Source organism: Bombus flavifrons, chromosome 13 (genome assembly GCF_040668555.2).
Source record: "Bombus flavifrons isolate JBK064 chromosome 13, iyBomFlav1_principal, whole genome shotgun sequence".
NCBI lineage: Eukaryota > Metazoa > Arthropoda > Insecta > Hymenoptera > Apidae > Bombus > Bombus flavifrons.
In genome coordinates, this window is record NC_138454.1 from 458,878 (window position 1) to 478,655 (window position 19,778).

The 19,778-nt window shown below is 35.8% G+C and overlaps 1 protein-coding gene across 1 annotated transcript; it reads left to right on the forward strand.

The window, feature by feature from the left end:
• The first annotated feature begins 818 nt into the window (after window positions 1-818).
• Window positions 819-19,506, forward strand: LOC138185901 (cytochrome P450 6B1). Its single transcript, XM_069125242.1, has 5 exons — window positions 819-1,299; window positions 5,238-5,760; window positions 18,445-18,666; window positions 18,865-19,116; window positions 19,265-19,506. Exons 1-5 carry the CDS (start codon window positions 961-963, stop codon window positions 19,438-19,440), a joined length of 1,512 nt encoding a protein of 503 aa, XP_068981343.1. The 5' UTR covers window positions 819-960; the 3' UTR covers window positions 19,441-19,506.
• Window positions 19,507-19,778: the final 272 nt, after the last annotated feature.

Consider the following 19,778-nt stretch of genomic DNA (forward strand, 5'->3'; position numbering starts at 1 on the left):
CTTTATTTACTAGCACAGCACAGGTTGACAATAATTGAGACTGATCGGAGAGATGTTCACTGTCCGTAGGTTTTGTCTATTTCTTCTTAGGAGTTCTCGTCTCATTACGGAGCAAAGCTCGGTGTGGGTGTGCCCTTTTTAATTAACAACGCGGATTCGCTGTTCGCACCTTCCGTTAAGAAAAGCGAGGGTAACGATCCACGATGCTAATTGGTTATAGGCCATGTTAATAAATGAAGATAAGAGGAGAAAGCCTCCTAGCAACGTGGCTAGTAGGTAATATTGTTTATGGGAAAAACCAGCTTTTTCGTTAGTCAAGTATTGAGTTTTTCCCATTAGGTAACTACCTGCTTTCCCCGTAATTAGTAAGGATGTATAACAACCTAAGGGCTGTTTCAAGGACCATCCATAAACAGATAACACAGAAATAATAAACTTAAAAAGTTTAAGTTTATGGTGGGTCCCTGGGGTAATTGAGGGTACGCGGTGAAACCTGCACACATCCGGCCTCTAATATGAATTGACGTTTCAAGATCTGCGTAAAGAATGCAACTCGATTTCGATCACGTTATCAATTACATTGTCTGTTTTGTCGCGTTTCTGCATAGAATATAGCAAGTATTGTTTGCACGACAACATAGAGAGGTTTGTGATCTGAGAAAGATTCTGAAACGACGTTTTTACGACGCGGCGCAGCGCTATCGAAATTCAGAATACATCTTTAGACAGGCATATCGTACATTTCGATAAACTTCGACATTTGGGTGTATTTAAGACGCAAATTATATTAGCATATCCACATTCTTCGGGATTTCGTCGAATAGACCGAGACAGTGAAGCATCAAAGAAAGCATAGTAACTGGGAAAAAGTTAATTTTACAGATTCCTTTCGGGAATCGACTTTGTGCTTGTGCAAAATTTCTTTCAACTTGATAAAAATTAGAATTTAACAAAATCATCATGTCTTGGCTAATGATAGAGACCATTGGATTTATTGTCACTGTATTCGTCCTGCTTTATTACTATTCTTTGATAAAGTTAAACTACTGGCGAAAACGTGGTGTCAAAGGACCAAAACCTCTTCCGTTTTTGGGTAATTTCAAAGATGTGCTTCTGGGAAAGGATTCGACTATGGACTGTTTCCAAAAAGCCTACAATGAATTTAGAGATGAACCGATGGTTGGAGTCTACGGAGGTCACGAACCGCTGTTAGTATTAAGAGATCTAGATTTGATCAAGGATGTTCTTATTAAAGATTTTAACAAGTTTGCTCAAAGAACGCATGGCGCCGTACGAGAGGTATATGTATTAACATTTTATGTTTTACTGAAACAAATCATTAATTTTATTATTATTATGATAATTGATATATACATCTTATGAAGTAATTGAAATTTTACGTGCCATATTATAATTGGGTTTATTGGAAAATTGCTCTTTCTAATAAAGGTGTTGTAGTTATTAAATAAATTTTGTTCCAGAATGAGCAAATAAAAATAGTCAAATATACAGTATGTTTGATAGCTGGTGAAACAAATTTTGGAAAAACAAACCAAAGTAAGACAGAAGTTCGGAATATTAAAACCGTATTTGAAACTTTTGTTGTTTCAATGTTTTGTCCAATTTTTCCGGTCTTATTTCTTGCAATCGTTCTAATTCATATGAAAAATAGAGACTAAGATATGAGCTGAATTACATAATAATAGCCTATAGACAGGCAAGGAAATCATAAATTCGATATGTAAAGTTTTACAGCGTGACTGTACTTTTATTCCGTGTTATTTACCAAAGTTGATTAGCTTTATTAGCTAAAATATTGAGGTACTTTATTCTTATATTTATTGGTATTTATTGGTATTTATTACGCTTTGCAATAATTGTATTAATAGAAATCGCGTTCAATTGCTATAGCACCTGCAACTATTATTATGTGAGCCACTTATTCACAGCTTGAATGAGTTGGCGTTCACGTTATTTTAAATTAGAACGAAATGAAATAAAATTTCCCACACAAATTGAAATACATCATTATTTTTATAAATAAGCTATTGGTAAATAAGGTACAAAGTTCAATATTTTTTTTTTTTACGTGTGATTATACTTTATCTGTTATGATCCGTTGATTGCAAATTCCGTACCTTATAGTCAGAAATGCGACTATAATGATTTTTTACATTGTGTTTTTAACCGAATCTTTATTTGTTAGATATATTAGCTTGTTATAAATTGTAAATTCCACAGACTTATTACTATGTTTTGCTACGAAATGATGAATAAGTGAAAACAAACGATGTGTTTGTTCATATTAACGATACGAATAAACAACTTTTATAATTTACATAAGTAATGTGCAAAGATACGTAAATTAAATAGTAGCTTCAAAGAGAAAAAATTTCCCACCACTGAATTTAGAATTCAGTATTCACAAATGAATACACATTCACTATATTATTTTTAACAAATTATTAGTGTTATACATTATTTTTAACAATTATTTGTATTAGCATTTATATTGTAATATTATTACTTTATAGTAAAAAAGTATTATCCAAGTACACGTACCCAGAAATCGGAAGCAGTTAGGTATTATAATTGAAACCACTATTTGTCATTTAAAACAATTACTAGATTTATATCAAAGTTGTATAATGAAATTACTTAAAACTTTAATGCAAATAATTATTTTTGTCAAAACATTCATTAATTTATCGTAATATAAATTAAATTATCTAAATTAAAGCTATCAACAACTCAAGGTTTATTAGATACTAGTTTATATCTTTGTAGATATTAAACTTTGTATCCGTGCGTTTGTTGAAATTCTTGTAATAACGATGAACCGGGCATATCTACTTATACGAAATTTATCAATTGCGACATTGTTATGATGTTGGTTCGTCTATTACATAACATCAACTAAATATCAATATCTTATGTAAGAGTATTTTCTTTAACCATAATAGGTACATTTTAACGTTTATTTACAAAAGTGCAAAATCTATAAAAGTACAAAATGCTTCCTATTGTTAGCAAAAATTAACAAAGATTTACCTTTAATTTTGATTTTGATTCAACCTATAATTTTTTATAATTTATAGTATCAAATGGGAATGTCCGATTATACCAGAATCATTTTAATTCTTGTCGTAATCGCGTTACTTGTGGTACCGAGTTCTGCTCGAGCAGCCGAGCTAAACGGACGTGTAAAGCAGTGCTTCAATGGCAAAAACAGAGAACACGAGAAAACAAGAAAAACGTAAATAAACTTACAAAGGAATTAAAAAATAAAATAAGGGAACATCATAATAAAGAATTCTCAAAATTCATCGAATCACTATCCGCGCATGAGAATACCAACTACTCCCTATGGAAAGTCACTAACAAAGTTAAGAAAACAATAAAATCAATCCCAGCAATCAGAAAAATGGACAACACATGGGCCAGAAGCAACGAAAAGCAGGCAGAAGAATTTTCGAAGTACCTACAAAATATATTTTCACCGTACGAAATTAATAACAGCATCCCCAAATGGCAAACAAATGAAGAAGTGGAAAATGCCAGCAACACAACTGATAAACGCTGCACCATACTCAGCACAACAGCGCAAGAAGTTACGAACTTAATTAAGGCAACAAAGACAAGTAAAGCACCAGGGTTTGACTTGATCAATGGAAAAATCTTAAAAAACCTTCCCCCAAAGGCAATAAGATTAACAACGATAATATTCAACGCAATTCTAAGAATACAGTACTTTCCTGCACTATGGAAAATAGCACAGATCGTAATGTTACCCAAACCAAACAAAAACCCACATCTAACTGCATCCTACAGGCCAATATCATTACTACCTGTGTTTTCCAAATTACTAGAAATAATAATATATAATCGTCTAAAACCAACAATAGAAAAAGAAAAGCTAATACCGAACCATCAATTTGGATTCAGGAATAAACACTCCACAATAGAACAAATGCACAGACTCGCCAATGAAATCTTACAGGCGTTGGAAACAAAACAATATTGCACGGCACTCTTCGTGGACATCGAAAAAGCATTTGACAAAGTTAACCATGAGAAACTTCTTCAAACATTCAAAAAGCAATTTCCAGAACAAATCTACAAACTACTCAAATCTTACTTAAACAATAGAACCTTTGTAGTAAAAATAAATGATGCATATTCTGAAATTAAGGATATCAAGGCAGGAGTACCGCAAGGAAGCGTCCTAGGACCAATACTATACACACTATATACGGCAGGCATACCAACAACTGTCAACAGTAAAATACTAACGTTCGCGGACGATACAGCCATACTAGTCAGGCACACTAACCCCGTAACAGCAGTCACATTACTACAAGAACATATCACAAAGAATAAAAGTGTCTTCAAGTTAAACAAATAAATGCAACCATATTACATTCACACTGCGAAAACAGATACCACCAAACATCTTTCTTAACGGCACGCACATAATACCAACAAGGCAAGTCAAATACCTAGGACTCCACATAGATACACAACTCGCATGGAAACAGCATATCAAATCAATAACAGACAAAATACAAACGGCAAGGAGGCAAATGCATTGGCAACAAGTCGAATATCCAAACTAAGTATAGAAAATAAATTAAAAATATACAAAATGATCATAAAACCAATTTGGACGTACGGAATACCACTATGGGGGTCAGCAGCAATGAACCATATAAACAAAATAGAGACAGTACAAGCTAAAATTCTTAGAACAATAGTAAACGCCCCATGGTACGTTAGAAACGAGGATATACAGAAGGATCCGGGAGTACCAACGGTCAAAGAGGAAATTAGAAGACACGCAGGAAAATATAAAGAAACAATAGGAACACACTCAAACCGGCTTGCTGTGGAAAAGATCAACACCTCAAACATGGATGGAAGACTGAAAAAGAAACACCCAGCAGATCTCACAAAGGACACAACCTAACAAACACGAAGATGGTATCCCGCTGGGGGTAGCCATTCACATGATAATCAAATACCTAAAAAATTCTACCAAATGTCCAAGTTGGACAAATTGTGAATGTAAACAATTAAAAAAAAAAAAGAAACCTGCGGTACCCGCATTGTAGCCGCTGAGTATTCGTATAATAATGTATTTATTTATAACTATAACCTATATAATTGTATTAAAATTGTTTCCGGCTTATCTTTAATACCACATATAACACACAGGTAAAATTCTTATAATTTTACAGGTCGAGCCATTATCTGAGCAAATCTTCAGGCTGGAAGCAGAAAGATGGAGACCACTAAGAATCCAACTTTCACCCTTCTTCTCGTCAGGAAAGCTAAAGGAAATGTTCCACTTGATGACAGACTGTGCGAACACTTATGACAAGTACCTAGAGAAATTAGCAGAAAAGGGCGAGCCGATTGAATTTCGTGATACCGCCGCGAAATTCACCATTGACGTGATCGCTGCTTGCGCGTTTAGTATCCAAACGAATGCTATAACGGATGAGAACTGTCAGTTTCGTAAAATGGGAAAGAAAGCTCTTGCAGCAAACACCGGACAATTTCTCACGGATAGATTGAGGGAATATCCATTCCTATTCAGAATTTTTGGTCGCTTATTCACTGATCATGATGTTATCAATTTCTTCGAAACAGCCACCAGAGAAGCTATGGAATACAGAATTCAGAATAATGTTCACAAAAAAGATGTTATCGATATTTTGGCAGATTTGAGACAACACCCTGAGAAAATTAACCTTAAAGGTAAGAAAAAAGATTAAAATTGTTTTTGTATAAAAAATTGTATTTTTGTCTTCATCTTCGATGTAAGTTTAAATGCTTTTAAACAAGTTTGCAAATATGTGCATAATTATTTATGCAGAATCCATACAAATTTGGTAAAGTATAGAGTAAATGAGACACTGATTTTTTATTATGTGCTAGTATGACTTGAAGTATCTGAAGATTATATAATAAAAACTAAGTTTTAAATTTTGATAATCTTTCATATATTATTGTTTAGAATTAGTGTATTATAATATTAATTATAAGAAGAAAAAGCTGAAAGAGATAAAGAGCGAGAGAGAGAGAGAGAGAGAGAGAGAGAGAGAGGGAGGAAGAGAAAGAAGATGAGGAATTATATTTGTCGGGTTCAAATTATGATTAGGGTTAGGGGCGTGAAACGAATTTTCATTTGGATTACACATTGTTGTTATGCAATAGAGAAGACATTGACTAGTGCAAAGACGGTTATTGCAGAATTTGACAAGTAACCGTGGTAATTAGATACTCGAGAAGCTAATGACAATGATCCTAGGTTCAATAACGGAACCACGGTCAACGGGATAACAGAATGCGCTTTCTTCTAAAGCCCAAGTCGTACTCGACTTGCTTGGCTACGGTGCAAGTATTACTAAACTAACTATTTGTGAAAACGTGGAATATCCACCGAGCGTAAAGACGCTATGTAATTCGCTAATACGACCTCACGATAGAATGACTTTCCGTCGCGATGATGCTGCAGAGGAAAACTGTGATGTACACGGGACAGAAACTGTTGTAATGTTTACTGTCGAGTGCCGCTACAACTATTTCTTTTTAAGAAGGGCTATACTATTACTCGATACCTTTGTTAGACAAAACGTTCATCCCGTGACCGCGGCTATGTTCGGCGACTGGTTGTCGCCTCGAGCCCAAGCTCATTATCACAAATCTCGAACAAATACAATCGGATTGAATAAAGACAATTGTTTAATTACGCCTATGGTAGAATCTAGATTACGGTGTTAAGGGGTTTTCCCGAAGTTCCAGAGAGAAGGCTCCGATGTCCTTTCATTCCCGACATATTTATATTATAAATTTCTTATTATTTGATTTACAAGGATTTAAAATATTTTTAAAAATATTCAGAACTGTATCGCAATAAAAGCTGCTTTTATTGTACGAGGTGGATCTTTTACGCTGATTGAAAATTGCAGCCCATGAAAGGGGCTTAGAAATCTGTTATAATTTTTTTTACTTAAAAAAAAATTTTTTGCATTCGTTAATATATTTATTATAAAACCATACCTCAAAATTCAATAACTTCGTTTCTTTCTTTCCTTTCTAAAAAAAATCACAAAAAGACGCTGTTTTAGAACATTCTAATTCAGGACACCCCCTTAAGAAAAGCACACGGAGGGGACGCAGTGATAATAAAAAACGATATCAAACACCACTTATGGTACACAGCCAAATCAGTCAGGGACACGTTCAAGCAACCACCGTTAAAATACAAATTAATGACAATTACTTGCAAATGTCAGCAGTGTATGTATACCGCGACACAAAGTGACGTTACAGAAATGGGAAGAGTACTTTTAATCCTTAGGTGCAAATACATCGCAGCGGGAGACTTCTTTTTTTTATTTATTAGTGGTATAATAATTAGTGGCTTAGTGGTATAATAATGTAACATGTGGGTGGTTACCCCCAGCGGGGTTCCATCTTCCAAGTTGTTTATTTTATTTCTATTGTGAGGTCTGCGGGATGTTTCTTCTTCAGTCTTCTTTCTATTATGGTTTTATTCGTTTCAACAACCATCTGGTTTGGGTGTGTTACAAGTCTCTCTTTATACTTTTTTGCATATCTAGCGATTTCCTCTTTGACTGTTGGAATTTTTAAATCTTTTCGTAAGTCTTCATTTCTGACGTACCATGGAGCGTTAACTATTTGTTTGTGCTATGCGGGCGTCGTTCAGTTGTGTTGAAGTGGTCACCACTTATAAGAAAACTCTACATCTGGTCTTTTTAGTTTCTCAAGCACTGAAGCCATCGACAGCGCGTAGACAAAAGACTGCGACGAAGTCAGACCACAAACAGTAGACAAGCGACGTTGGCTTCGGCGTTTTTTCAGTTATTGGGTAACACAGCTAGCGTGCGGATCTGGACCAGCTCAAATTGTATTCTTACTTATAATTACATTTATATTTAAATATATTTTCTGCCTTACAATTTATCCACTAGTTTTCTCTACATCTAAGGTTATACATCGAATAACCTCAACAGGTTATGGGCCCAGAGCTGTAAATTGCAAGGCAGCAACGTAAAGTGAATAAATTGTTAAAGTGTTGTGCTTAGTGAAGTAAGGGATAGTGCTAAAAATGGAATCAGCAAGTGCGAAGATCGAGATGTTACGCGGCGAAGAAAACTGGCTCCAGTGGCGTTTTGTTATGCGTACACTTTTGGAGGAAGATGACGACCTGATCAACGTGTGTGAAGGGAATCTGTGTCATCCAGGTAACAGCGCGGAGAAAGAAATCGCTCGTGAAAGATTTTTGAAGGCAGATCGGTTAGCGAGAAAATTAATCGTGACTTCAGTAGGAAAGAAACCGTTGGATCTTCTTTTATGTTGCACAACAGCACATGAAATGTGGAAAAAATTGAATACAGTATATGACATGAAGTCAGATGAGAATCTAAATATGGTCCAGAAGCAGTTCTTCGATTTTAAATGGGAAGAATCTGAAAATGTCGCCTACAACCTATCAAAGTTGGAATTGATAGCGGCGAAGATGAAAGCCCTTGGGAGTGAAATTGGCGAGAAAATGCTGATAACACGCATTTTATCGGTGTTACCAAAAAAATTTGACCATTTTCACAGTGCGTGGGATTCGGTGGAAGAAGGAAAGAAGACCCTAGACAGGCTTAGTACCAGGCTGATGACAGAAGAAACCAGATGGAAGAAAGACGACCAGGAAACATCGGTGGCGCTGGTAACAAAGAGTAACAATTATAAAAGGGAACAGCAGAAACAGTCAAGCAAATGTGAATACGAGAAACAAGGACCAAGCTGCTTCAATTGTGGAAAAGTTGGCCATCTAAAGAAGGATTGCTTTAGATGCTTTATATGCAAAAGGAAAGGCCACACCAGTAAAAATTGTTTTAAAAATAATAAAAGAAGCAACAGTAGAAACAGCCAGGAACCTAGAAATCAAAATCGTGATCACAGCGGAATTGGTCTATTAGGAAGCACCTCAGCGATACAAGCGGCAAACCCTGATGTTTGGATAATCGACTCAGGAGCTACGGATCATATGACAGGACGACGGGAATGGTTCAGCGTCTTTGAAGAATTCGATAACACGGTGAAGATAGAGATCGGCGATGGTACGTTCATGGATGCGTGCGGCAAAGGAAAAATCAAAGTAGAGACTCTTGTGGACGGCAAATGGGTAACATGTACAATGAACGATGTTCTGTACGTACCAGGTATGAAAAGAAACCTATTTTCCATTAGATCTGTTGCGAGAAGGGGCATAGATTTCTGTGTTTTAAAGGAAGGGACCAATTGTATGTTTTTACAAAACCAGAAAATAATAGCAAAAGGTTCTGTTATCGGAAATTTGTATAAAATAGATATGCGAGTTATCACACCGTCAGTTTGTAATTTTAGCAATAGAGCAGAGTCAAACGCGGACACATTGCAGTTATGGCACGAACGGCTATGTCATCAAAACATCAGACATGTTAAAAGTTTTTTAAAAAATTCGAATATGAAAGTCGTGGAGGATAGTAGCTTTTTCTGTGAAGGTTGCGCGTACGGGAAACAGCATAGATCGAGTTTTCATGAGAAAATCAATCGTGCGACTAAACCTCGCGAAATTATTTATACGGATGTATGTGGACCTATGGAAGTCGAGTCATTAGGCAAGAAACTGTATTTTCTTGCATTTAAGGATGATTTTTCAAAATTCACAAAGATTTACTTCTTACGACATAAGTCTGAAGTAATCGAAAAATTAAAAACTTTTTGCCTAGAAGTTGAGAATCAATTCAACGATAAGATTAAAGAAATTCATAGTGATGGAGGGAAAGAGTTCAAAAATAAAGAAGTTAAAGAATTTTTAAGAAGTCAGGGAATTAGGCACACAATTAACGTCCCATACACTCCTGAACAGAATGGTGTCGCAGAAAGGGAAAATAGAACAATAGTAGAGGCAGGCCGATCGATGCTATATTCAAAACCAAATCTACCGCTGTTTTTATGGGCCGAAGCCATGAACACAGCAGTACATGTCATAAATAAGACCGGGCCGACAAGACAAGACAAGAAAACACCGTATGAACTGTGGTACGGGAAACCGCCAAATTTAGAAAAGTTTAGGGTTTTCGGTACTGAGTGCTTTGCACACATACCTGCGGAGAAGAGAAAAAAACTTGACAAAAAGGCGAACAAAGGATATTTGGTAGGCTATCTAGATGACGGACGAGGGTATCGAGTGTATGTGCCGACAGTAAGAAATGTTATATTAAGCCGTGACGTAATATTTAAGCCCGAACTAGAAAGTGCGAAATTTATTAATTTAAGTTTACCGAAAATTGTCGAGCGCGAAGATGTGTGTGCGCAGAGCGATAGAGCATGTACGTATGAAAGTGCAGAGAGTGAACATGAAAAACAATCTCCTGAAACTAGCGACAATGTGAGACAATTGAGAGATAGAGCTAAGATCAAACGAACCGACTTTTATGGTAGCCCATTAACGTACGTAGCGGAAAAATTACCGGTGGATTTTAACGAAGCGATGAGTTCCGAAAAGAAAGAGTTATGGGAAACGGCTATGAACGATGAAATGAAATCGCACCATGAAAATAAGACGTGGATTCTTGTAGAAAAACCTAAAGATCAGAAGGTACTTAGTAATAGGTGGGTTTTAACGGTAAAGCTAAATCCGGACAATTCAGAACGATACAAAGCGCGACTTGTAATAAAAGGGTGTTCACAAAAGGAAGGCATAGATTATAAGGAAACCTATAGTCCCGTTGCTCGGTTTGATACAATTAGATTAATGCTCAGTATTGCAGCCAAAAATAATTTGCACCTCGGACAGTTTGACATTACAACCGCATTTTTATATGGAAGTCTGAAAGAAGATATTTATATGAAACAACCTAAAGGTTATGATGATGGTACGAATCGCGTTTGTAAATTGCTAAAAAGCCTATATGGCTTAAAGCAGTCTCCAAGATGTTGGACGGAACGTTTCACAAAATATATTTCAAACTTAAAATTTTATCAGAGTAACGCAGATCCTTGTTTTTATATTTATACAGAAGACGACAAATTAATGTTGATGACCATATACGTAGACGATGGACTGGTAGCAGCTTCAGACGAATCTCTAATTGATAAATTTTTTGATGATTTAAATAAAGAATTCAAAATTACGAGTTCGAAAGAAGTCAAGAGTTTTCTTGGACTTGAAATTAATAGATTAAAAGATGGTTCAATATTCATTCATCAGAGTAGATATATCGAAAACATATTAGAAAAATTTAATATGAATGAGGCAAACAGTGTTTCTACACCTATCGAGACTAATTGGAACGAAAGTAACATAGGCAATAATGATTGTAACGCACCATACAGAGAAGCCGTAGGGAACTTAATGTTTTTACAAACCGTAAGTAGGCCAGATATTAGTTTTGCAATAAATATAGCGGCGAGACATTTAGAGAATCCAAACCAGTATCAGTGGAAATTAGTCAAACGAATTTTGCGCTACATAAAAGGGACCGCGGACATGGGACTCTTATATACAAAAGCAGGCAGTCTCGAAACCTTTAGCGATGCTGACTATGCAGGCGACAAAGAAACAAGAAAGTCGACATCAGGCGTTGTATGTAAGTATGCGAATGCGGCCATCACATGGCAATGTAAGCGACAACAATGTATAGCCCTATCTACGACCGAAGCTGAGTATGTCAGTGCAGCCTCAGGAGCGAAAGAAATTATGTGGCTAAAGAAAATATTTCTTGAATGTAAAATAGAGATCCTTAAGTATATGCTATGTGTAGACAATACTAGTGCCGTGAAATTAATTAAGAATCCAGAATTCCATCAAAGAAGTAAGCATATTGACGTAAGATATCATTTCTTGCGAGATTTATACAATAGAGGCGAAATTGATGTAACGTATGTAACAAGCGAAGAGCAACTGGCAGATATATGTACAAAGGCGTTGCCAAAACCAAGATTGGAATATTTAAGGCAAAAGTTAGGTTTGAAAAATAAAAAGGATATTAAGAGGTAATTGTTTGTAGACATGTAGAGTTTTTAGGGAGGGTGTCGAAGTGGTTGTCACTTCTAAAAAAAAAAAAAAAAAGAAAAACTCTACATGATCTGTTTAGTCTTCTAGTATTTTTTGTAATAAATTAATTTGAATGAAAAAGAGAAAGGCGTCTGGCAAATGTACTTGTGAAGGCATTGACAAATTGATTTTCAGATATTTACGACAAGAGTTAGAAAAATATTAAGAGATAATTTGTAAATTTGAGATAATTGTTTGTGGAGATGTAGAGTTTTAGGGAGGGTGTTGAAGTGGTCACCACTTATAAGAAAACTCTACATCTGGTCTTTTTAATTTCTCAAGCACTGAAGCCATCGACAGCGCGTAGACAAAAGACTGCGACGAAGTCAGACCACAAACAGTAGACAAGCGACGTTGGCTTCGGCGTTTTTTCAGTTATTGGGTAACACAGCTAGCGTGCGGATCTGGACCAGCTCAAATTGTATTCTTACTTATAATTACATTTATATTTAAATATATTTTCTGCCTTACAATTTATCCACTAGTTTTCTCTACATCTAAGGTTATACATCGAATAACCTCAACAAGTTGGATATCTGGTGTTTTTCCTTTTCTAAGTGTAAATGTTATGTGATTGCACTTACTGGTGTTCGCTTTTATTTGTTTGTTTTGCAGCCACTTTTCTATTTTTGTAATGTGTTCTTGTAGTAGTGCGGCTGCCGTTTCTGGATTTACGTGCCTCACTAGTATGGCTGTATCGTCCGCGAACGTTAGTATTTTACTGTTGACAGTTGTTGATATGCCTGCCGTATATAGTGTGTATAGTATTGGTCCTAGGACGCTTCCTTGCGGTACTCCTGCCTTGATATCCTTAATTTCAGAATATGCATCATTTATTTTTACTACAAAGGTTCTATTGTTTAAGTAAGATTTGAGTAGTTTGTAGATTTGTTCTGGAAATTGCTTTTTGAATGTTTGAAGAAGTTTTTCATGGTTAACTTTGTCAAATGCTTTTTCGATGTCCACGAAGAGTGCCGTGCAATATTGTTTTGTTTCCAACGCCTGTAAGATTTCATTGGCGAGTCTGTGCATTTGTTCTATTGTGGAGTGTTTATTCCTGAATCCAAATTGATGGTTCGGTATTAGCTTTTCTTTTTCTATTGTTGATTTTAGACGATTATATATTATTATTTCTAGTAATTTGGAAAACGCAGGTAGTAATGATATTGGCCTGTAGGATGCAGTTAGATGTGGTTTTTTGTTTGGTTTGGGTAACATTACGATCTGTGCTATTTTGCATAGTGCAGGAAAGTACTGTATTCTTAGAATTGCGTTGAATATTATCGTTGTTAATCTTATTGCCTTTGGGGGAAGGTTTTTTAAGATTTTTCCATTGATCAAGTCAAACCCTGGTGCTTTACTTGTCTTTGTTGCCTTAATTAAGTTTGTAACTTCTTGCGCTGTTGCGCTGAGTATGGTGCAGCGTTTATCAGTTGTGTTGCTGGCATTTTCCACTTCTTCATTTGTTTGCCATCTGGGGATGCTGTTATTAATTTCGTACGGTGAAAATATATTTTGTAGGTGCTTCGAAATGCTGATATCTGGAAGTAATTGTCATTGGTGTATATTGTGACAGTGGTTGCTTGTAAGTGTTCTTGATTTGTTTGACTATGTAGGTGATGCTTGATGTCTTTTTTTATTATTACTGCAGTTCCTCCATGTGCTTTACCTGAGGGGTGTTCGGTGTCGTAGATGGTGTAGTACGGTATTTTCATGTAACTTCTTAGAGTGAAATGTGTTTCTGAGACAAGTAGTATATCAACATTATTTTTATACATATCGGGTATGTCGGGTTTGTCAAGTTGGCGCTGGTTCTTGAGGCGCGTTGCGTATCTTCATTAGGACAAGCCATTGTAGTTGTTCAAAGAGGTTTATATTTACAGAGATATGTACAAGTGCTGTTTTACAGAGTTTAACAATTAAACGTGATTATATAACACTCTTAAAGTAAAGACAATGTTCTTGGGTTTTAACGAATCCACGGTCAACGGAACAACTTTTTGTACAATTGGATATGCTTTGATACTCAAAATGACGTTTGCTGTGACGTATGGTATTTTTCAGACTGCCAGACTGACGTTGTTAGTAAACTCTCCAAGGTGATCATAAGAATAAAAGTCTGATACGATCACACTTGTCAATTGCATATTGATCGGGGTTATCAACAAAATTCCAGGCGCCGTTTCTAGGCAGACTCGCGTAGAGCCGTCATTGTTCCCGCCTCGGGGCTTGTTTGTTAATACAACGTGTGTCCCTCAATATTGGTACTTGTACTGTTAAGTAAAACGTTCATCCCGTGACCGTGGCTACGTTCAGTGACCAGTTGTGTCACCTCGACCCCAAGCCCACTGTTATAATGTTATAATGAACAGTTTACAAACAAACAGTTTAGAAGAAAGTTCCAAAAGAAAGGCCCGTAATCCCTACATCTCCGACATACAAAAATGTTTTAGTTTCGTGGGCTCGTGTTGCAAGCCATTGGAGATCCAGGCTACTATTTTCAACATGTCCATCTCTATTTTTTACTTAGCAAGTTTGTGAGTAGTTGTAACATGTCTGTTGTTTGTTGTACTTGTTGCCTTAGTATTGTGTTTAGCTCACTTACCATTTTTCCTAATATCTCCGTTGTTTCCTGATTTCACATCCTTTATAGCTGGCTGGGTGGTTTCCGTTACAGTTGTAACATTTAACTTCGTTTATTTTCCCTATGTAGGGACAGTGTGCTGTTAGATGGTTTTTAGCACATTTAACACATGCCGGGCTTCTGTTACAATAATTTTTAGTGTGTCCGTATTGTTGGCACCGCATGCATTGTGGTATATCTTTTTTGTAGCGTGGTGGTTCCACTGTTACTATTGTGTTCAGAATTTTTTTGATTTCACAAATTTCCTTGTTATTGATTCAGGGTTCAAGTTCTATTAGTAATAATGGTAATGGTTGCTTCGTTTCGTATCTTATCATATTGTTTATTGTTCTTGTTTGATGGCCAATTTTTGCTAATTCGTCACTTAATTTTTTTTGTGTTAATTTTTGGATGTAATCCTCTTATAACTATTTTGTAGCTCCTTTCCGTTTTGAGCTGGTACGTGTGGTATATAGCGTTTTTTTCTTTTAATTCTTTTATCACTGTCCTATAATTTTCTGGGGTGTTTGTTTGAATTTTTATCTGTTCTAGTTTTGTTTGTTTTATTGAGTAGTTTTTCTTTCCAACCATATTGTTTAGTCGATCAATAAGCGGGTCTATTATCTGGGCCTCGACAAATATTGGTGGTGGTTTTGTAGTGTGTGTTGGTTGAGTTGTGATTTTGCTTGTTGAGTCATCGTCTATTTCTTCCGTTAGTGAGCTGAAGGAGTTTCTTAATGGTAATTCTTGCAGCCATCGCTGCTTTTCTGTATCTAGATTTCCTGTTATTTTTCGTGTTTTGTTATAACTTGCCACCTTCCAGCTTTCATCCTGGTGGGTTAGTTCGTTACTGGTTTTATTCTTTTCATTGTTTGGTATTGGTTCAACTTCGTTTGTAGCTGAGCATTCCTGTTCTTCATTTATTGGTTGGCTTGGTTTTGAAATGTTTGTTGTTTTATTTATGTAGTATGTTTCGTCTTTACTAATTATTTTTATCGGTGGGATATGATTTTGTATTCTGGTTTTGCTTATAATCTTCTTAGTAGAAGACACGGATTTCCACCATTTGGCTATGGGCGTTGACGTTCGTAACTTTCTTTTCCCCACTTGCAGCACTTTCTCTGAAACACTGTTTTACACGCCCGTTTGGCTCGGCTGCTCAGGCAGAACTGCGAAAGCAAAATGGTAAAAACAGAGAAAACGTGAAAAGAAAAAACATGTAAACAAACTCGCAAAGGAAATAAAAGGTGAAATAAAAGATCATAATAATAACGAATTCTCAAAATTCATAGAAACACTCTCTGCGCACGATAATGCCAACTATTCTCTATGGAAAGCCACGAACAAAATAAAGAAGCCAATAAAACTAATCCCAGCAATCAGAAAAGCAGGAAATACATGGACCAGAAGCAACTAAAAGCAAGCTGCAGAATACTTCAACCACCTTTGTAACACATTTACTCCATATAATATTAACAACAGTAAAAACACATGTTATTCAGACGAAGATGCGCAAAATAGCAGTACTCCAACTAACACTACACCATACCTTATATAGCAGCACAAGAAATTATGGTAAATCTTGAAAAACCTACCCCTAAAAACAATACGTTTAATCACAATAATATTCAACAATACTTTCCTAATTTATGGATGCTAGTACAGATCATAATAATGTTACCTAAGCCAGGCAAAGACCCACACCATACTGCATCTTACAGGCCAATATCACTACTTCCTGTGTTTTCCAAAATACTAGAGAAAATAATATGTCTAAACCAACAATAGAGAAAGCAAAATTAATACCACATCACCAATTAGGATTCAGAAACAAACACAAACATGACAGAGCAAATGCACGATCTTGTCAACGAAATTTTACTAGCAATGGAAAAGAAACAATACTGTACAGCCCTCTTCATGGACATCGAGAAAGCATTTGACAAAGTGAACCATGAAAGCCTCTTACAAACAATCAAAAAACATTTCCCGGAACAAATCCACCACTTACTCAATTCATACCTAAGCAATAGAACCTTTGTAGTAAAAATAAAGGACACATATTCTGAAGTTAAAGACATCAAGGCAGGTGTACCGCAAGGAAGCGTCTTAGAACCAATATTATATACACCATACACGGCCAACATATCAACAGCTACCAACAGTAAAATATTGGCATTCGTGGACGATACGGCTGTACTAGTCAGGCACACTAATTCAGAAACAGCAGTCACGTTACTACAAGAGGATATCACTAAGATAGAAGAATGGTTGCAAGATAAACAAATGAAAGCAAACCCCAGTAAATGTAACCATATTACATTTACACTACGAAAACAGAAACCATCAAATATCCAATTGAATGGCACGCTCATAACACAAACAATGCAAGTTAAATCCATTTCGACACACAACTTACATGCAAGCAACATATTAAATCGATTATAGACAAAACACGGATAAAAAGACTGACTTTACTGGCTGATTAGTCGAAACTCTAAACTCAGCGTGGAAAATAAACTAAAAATTTACAAAACGATAATAAAACCAATCTGGACGTACAGAATACCACTATGGGTGACAACAGGAATGAGTCATATAAATGTAGTATCATGGAAAAGGGCCTAAGAAACATGAAGCTAACCATGAACAATGTCGCGAGAGCCGAGGCGCCGTCGGGTCCATCAATGTGTCGTCGGTCTTTTCAATTGTATAGTTTTGTAGAAAAGGCCTACATGACCCTGGCAACGAGCGTCTGCGGAACACGTGCGTGGTGGGCCCAGGAAAAGACAAAGGGATGCTAGAACGGCCAGAGTGTGAGTTGAGAAGTCGCGCAGTGTGAGTCGAGAAGTCAGAGAGTGTAAGTGGAGGAGCCGGAGAGTATGAATCTGGAAGATGAGAATCGAGTATGATAATAAGACGTACGACGATATTGTAATCGGTTTTTGTATTGAGTATCGCTTATTAAACTAAACTTAACTCTAAATAAAACATCATTACTTGTCCTTACTCTAAGACCCACATAAGTTACCACATAAATAAACTACAGTCGCTACAATCGAAGTTACTCAGAACAATAGTCAACGCCCCATGGTATGTCAGAAACGAGGATATACGCAAGGACCTAAAAATACCAACGGTTAAAAAAGAAATCGGCAAGTACGCAAGAAAATACAAGGAGAGAACGACAACACATCCAAACCAGCTGGCTGCTAAAACGTGCAAAACCCATATTAAAAGAAGGCTAAGAACAAAACATCCCACCGATAAAGAAATATAATAGACAAAATGTAAAATGGTATCCCACTGGGGATAGCCATCCACGTGTTATATAGTAATAAAGTGTTAGAAAAATTTACTAAATTTGCTGGACAAATTGTATGTAAAGCACAAAAAAAAGAACATGGAAAAGGCGTACGTGACTAACATTGGTCATGGACGGCTGCAGAACATGTGCATGTGATGGGAGTATGAAAACTGCGATAAATGGATGACTCGGTGGGGAAAGTTAGTTAGTTGCGAGTTGTCGATTGTAGTGAGTTGTGAATTGCAAATTGATTAGTTATACCAATTTAGTTGTTTTAGTTGTATTACATTACTACATTAAGAAATAACTCTAAATAGTCGTATTCTCCTGTTTCATTATTGTAAATAAATTCATCAAATAAATACAGTCACTATAATATATTATTTACAGAAGCGGATAGTTTGTTCCTGGCATCTCAGGCTCAACTTTTCTTCCTTGCTGGCTTCGGAAATTCCTCATTGACGATCAGCAACGCTTTGTACGAACTTGCATGGAACCCAACAGTTCAAGACAAACTCCGAGAGGAAATCCAAAGTGTCTTAAAGAAATATAATGGGGAGATCACTTATGACGGAATATGCGAAATGAAATATCTAAATGCGTGCCTACTAGGTATATGTAATTCTTACAGTTTTCATTAAAACGTTATTTCATGATGGGGTCTGTTACTAATTCATTTGAAATTATTTTTAATGCATTGATGCGTAATTTTTAATTCTTAATTTCCAGTTACTACCTAAAATTGAAAAATTATTATCTTCCACGGCCAAGTGTATTCATTATACCTAACTACTGTTTATTTATTAATAGAAACTTTAAGAAAGTATCCAGTAATCCAATGGCTGTCAAGAACAGCGATGGAAACCTACACATTCTCAGGAACAGAAGTCACCGTACCAAAGGGTCAACAAATCTTCCTACCTGTTTATGCAATTCAAAACGACCCAGAAATCTATCCAAATCCGGAAGTGTTCGATCCTGATAGATTTTCTGATGAAAATATTAAGACCAGACATGCAATGGCTCACTTACCATTTGGAGATGGTCCAAGACACTGCAGTGGTAAGAAGCGTTTTTATAAAAAAAAACTAATAAAATGTTCCTAAATTATGAATTTTGAAATCAATAATTTTCAAATGATCTTAATAATAATAATAATAATAATAATATCAAATATCTTAATAACAATGTCAAATAATATTTCTTTCAGGCATACGATTGGCAATGAAACAATTGGATGTAGGAATGGTCACCATCTTGTCGAAATTCAAGGTCGAAGTATGTGAGAAGACTCGCGAAGTATACAAACCTGAGAAGAGGCAATTGTTCCTTCTCCAACCCGCTGATGGAATATACCTGAAAATGTCAAAGGTTGCGGCAGCATAAAAACGTTTATGATTATTTCATTTCTAATATATTTTAATAACTAATAAATAACAGCAATTATTATTATATTGAATATTTCTTTCTTTCCTTCTTTGCTCTGTATATTTATAACTCTTTTGCTATATATTGACGAAGTTGACTGATTAGTAGCGTATCTTGTTACGAACTCTTATGTTTAAGTTTATGTATGATATACTTAAACACGATTGCGCACAAGAATATATACCTAATAATAAATATTGATATATAGTATTAAAAATTAATAATAAGTTAATACATAAAGTTGATATACAATATATTATATATGTATACGGGTATAGTTATACTATATATGTTAT

Bases quoted from the DNA above. Each gene is read 5' to 3' on its own strand.
- LOC138185901 (XM_069125242.1), top strand. From the start codon at position 961: ATGTCTTGGCTAATGATAGAGACCATTGGATTTATTGTCACTGTATTC. The intron at 5,761-18,444 runs GTAAGAAAAAAG...TATTATTTACAG, and splicing joins TGAGAAAATTAACCTTAAAG to AAGCGGATAGTTTGTTCCTG. The intron at 18,667-18,864 runs GTATATGTAATT...ATTTATTAATAG, and splicing joins TCTAAATGCGTGCCTACTAG to AAACTTTAAGAAAGTATCCA.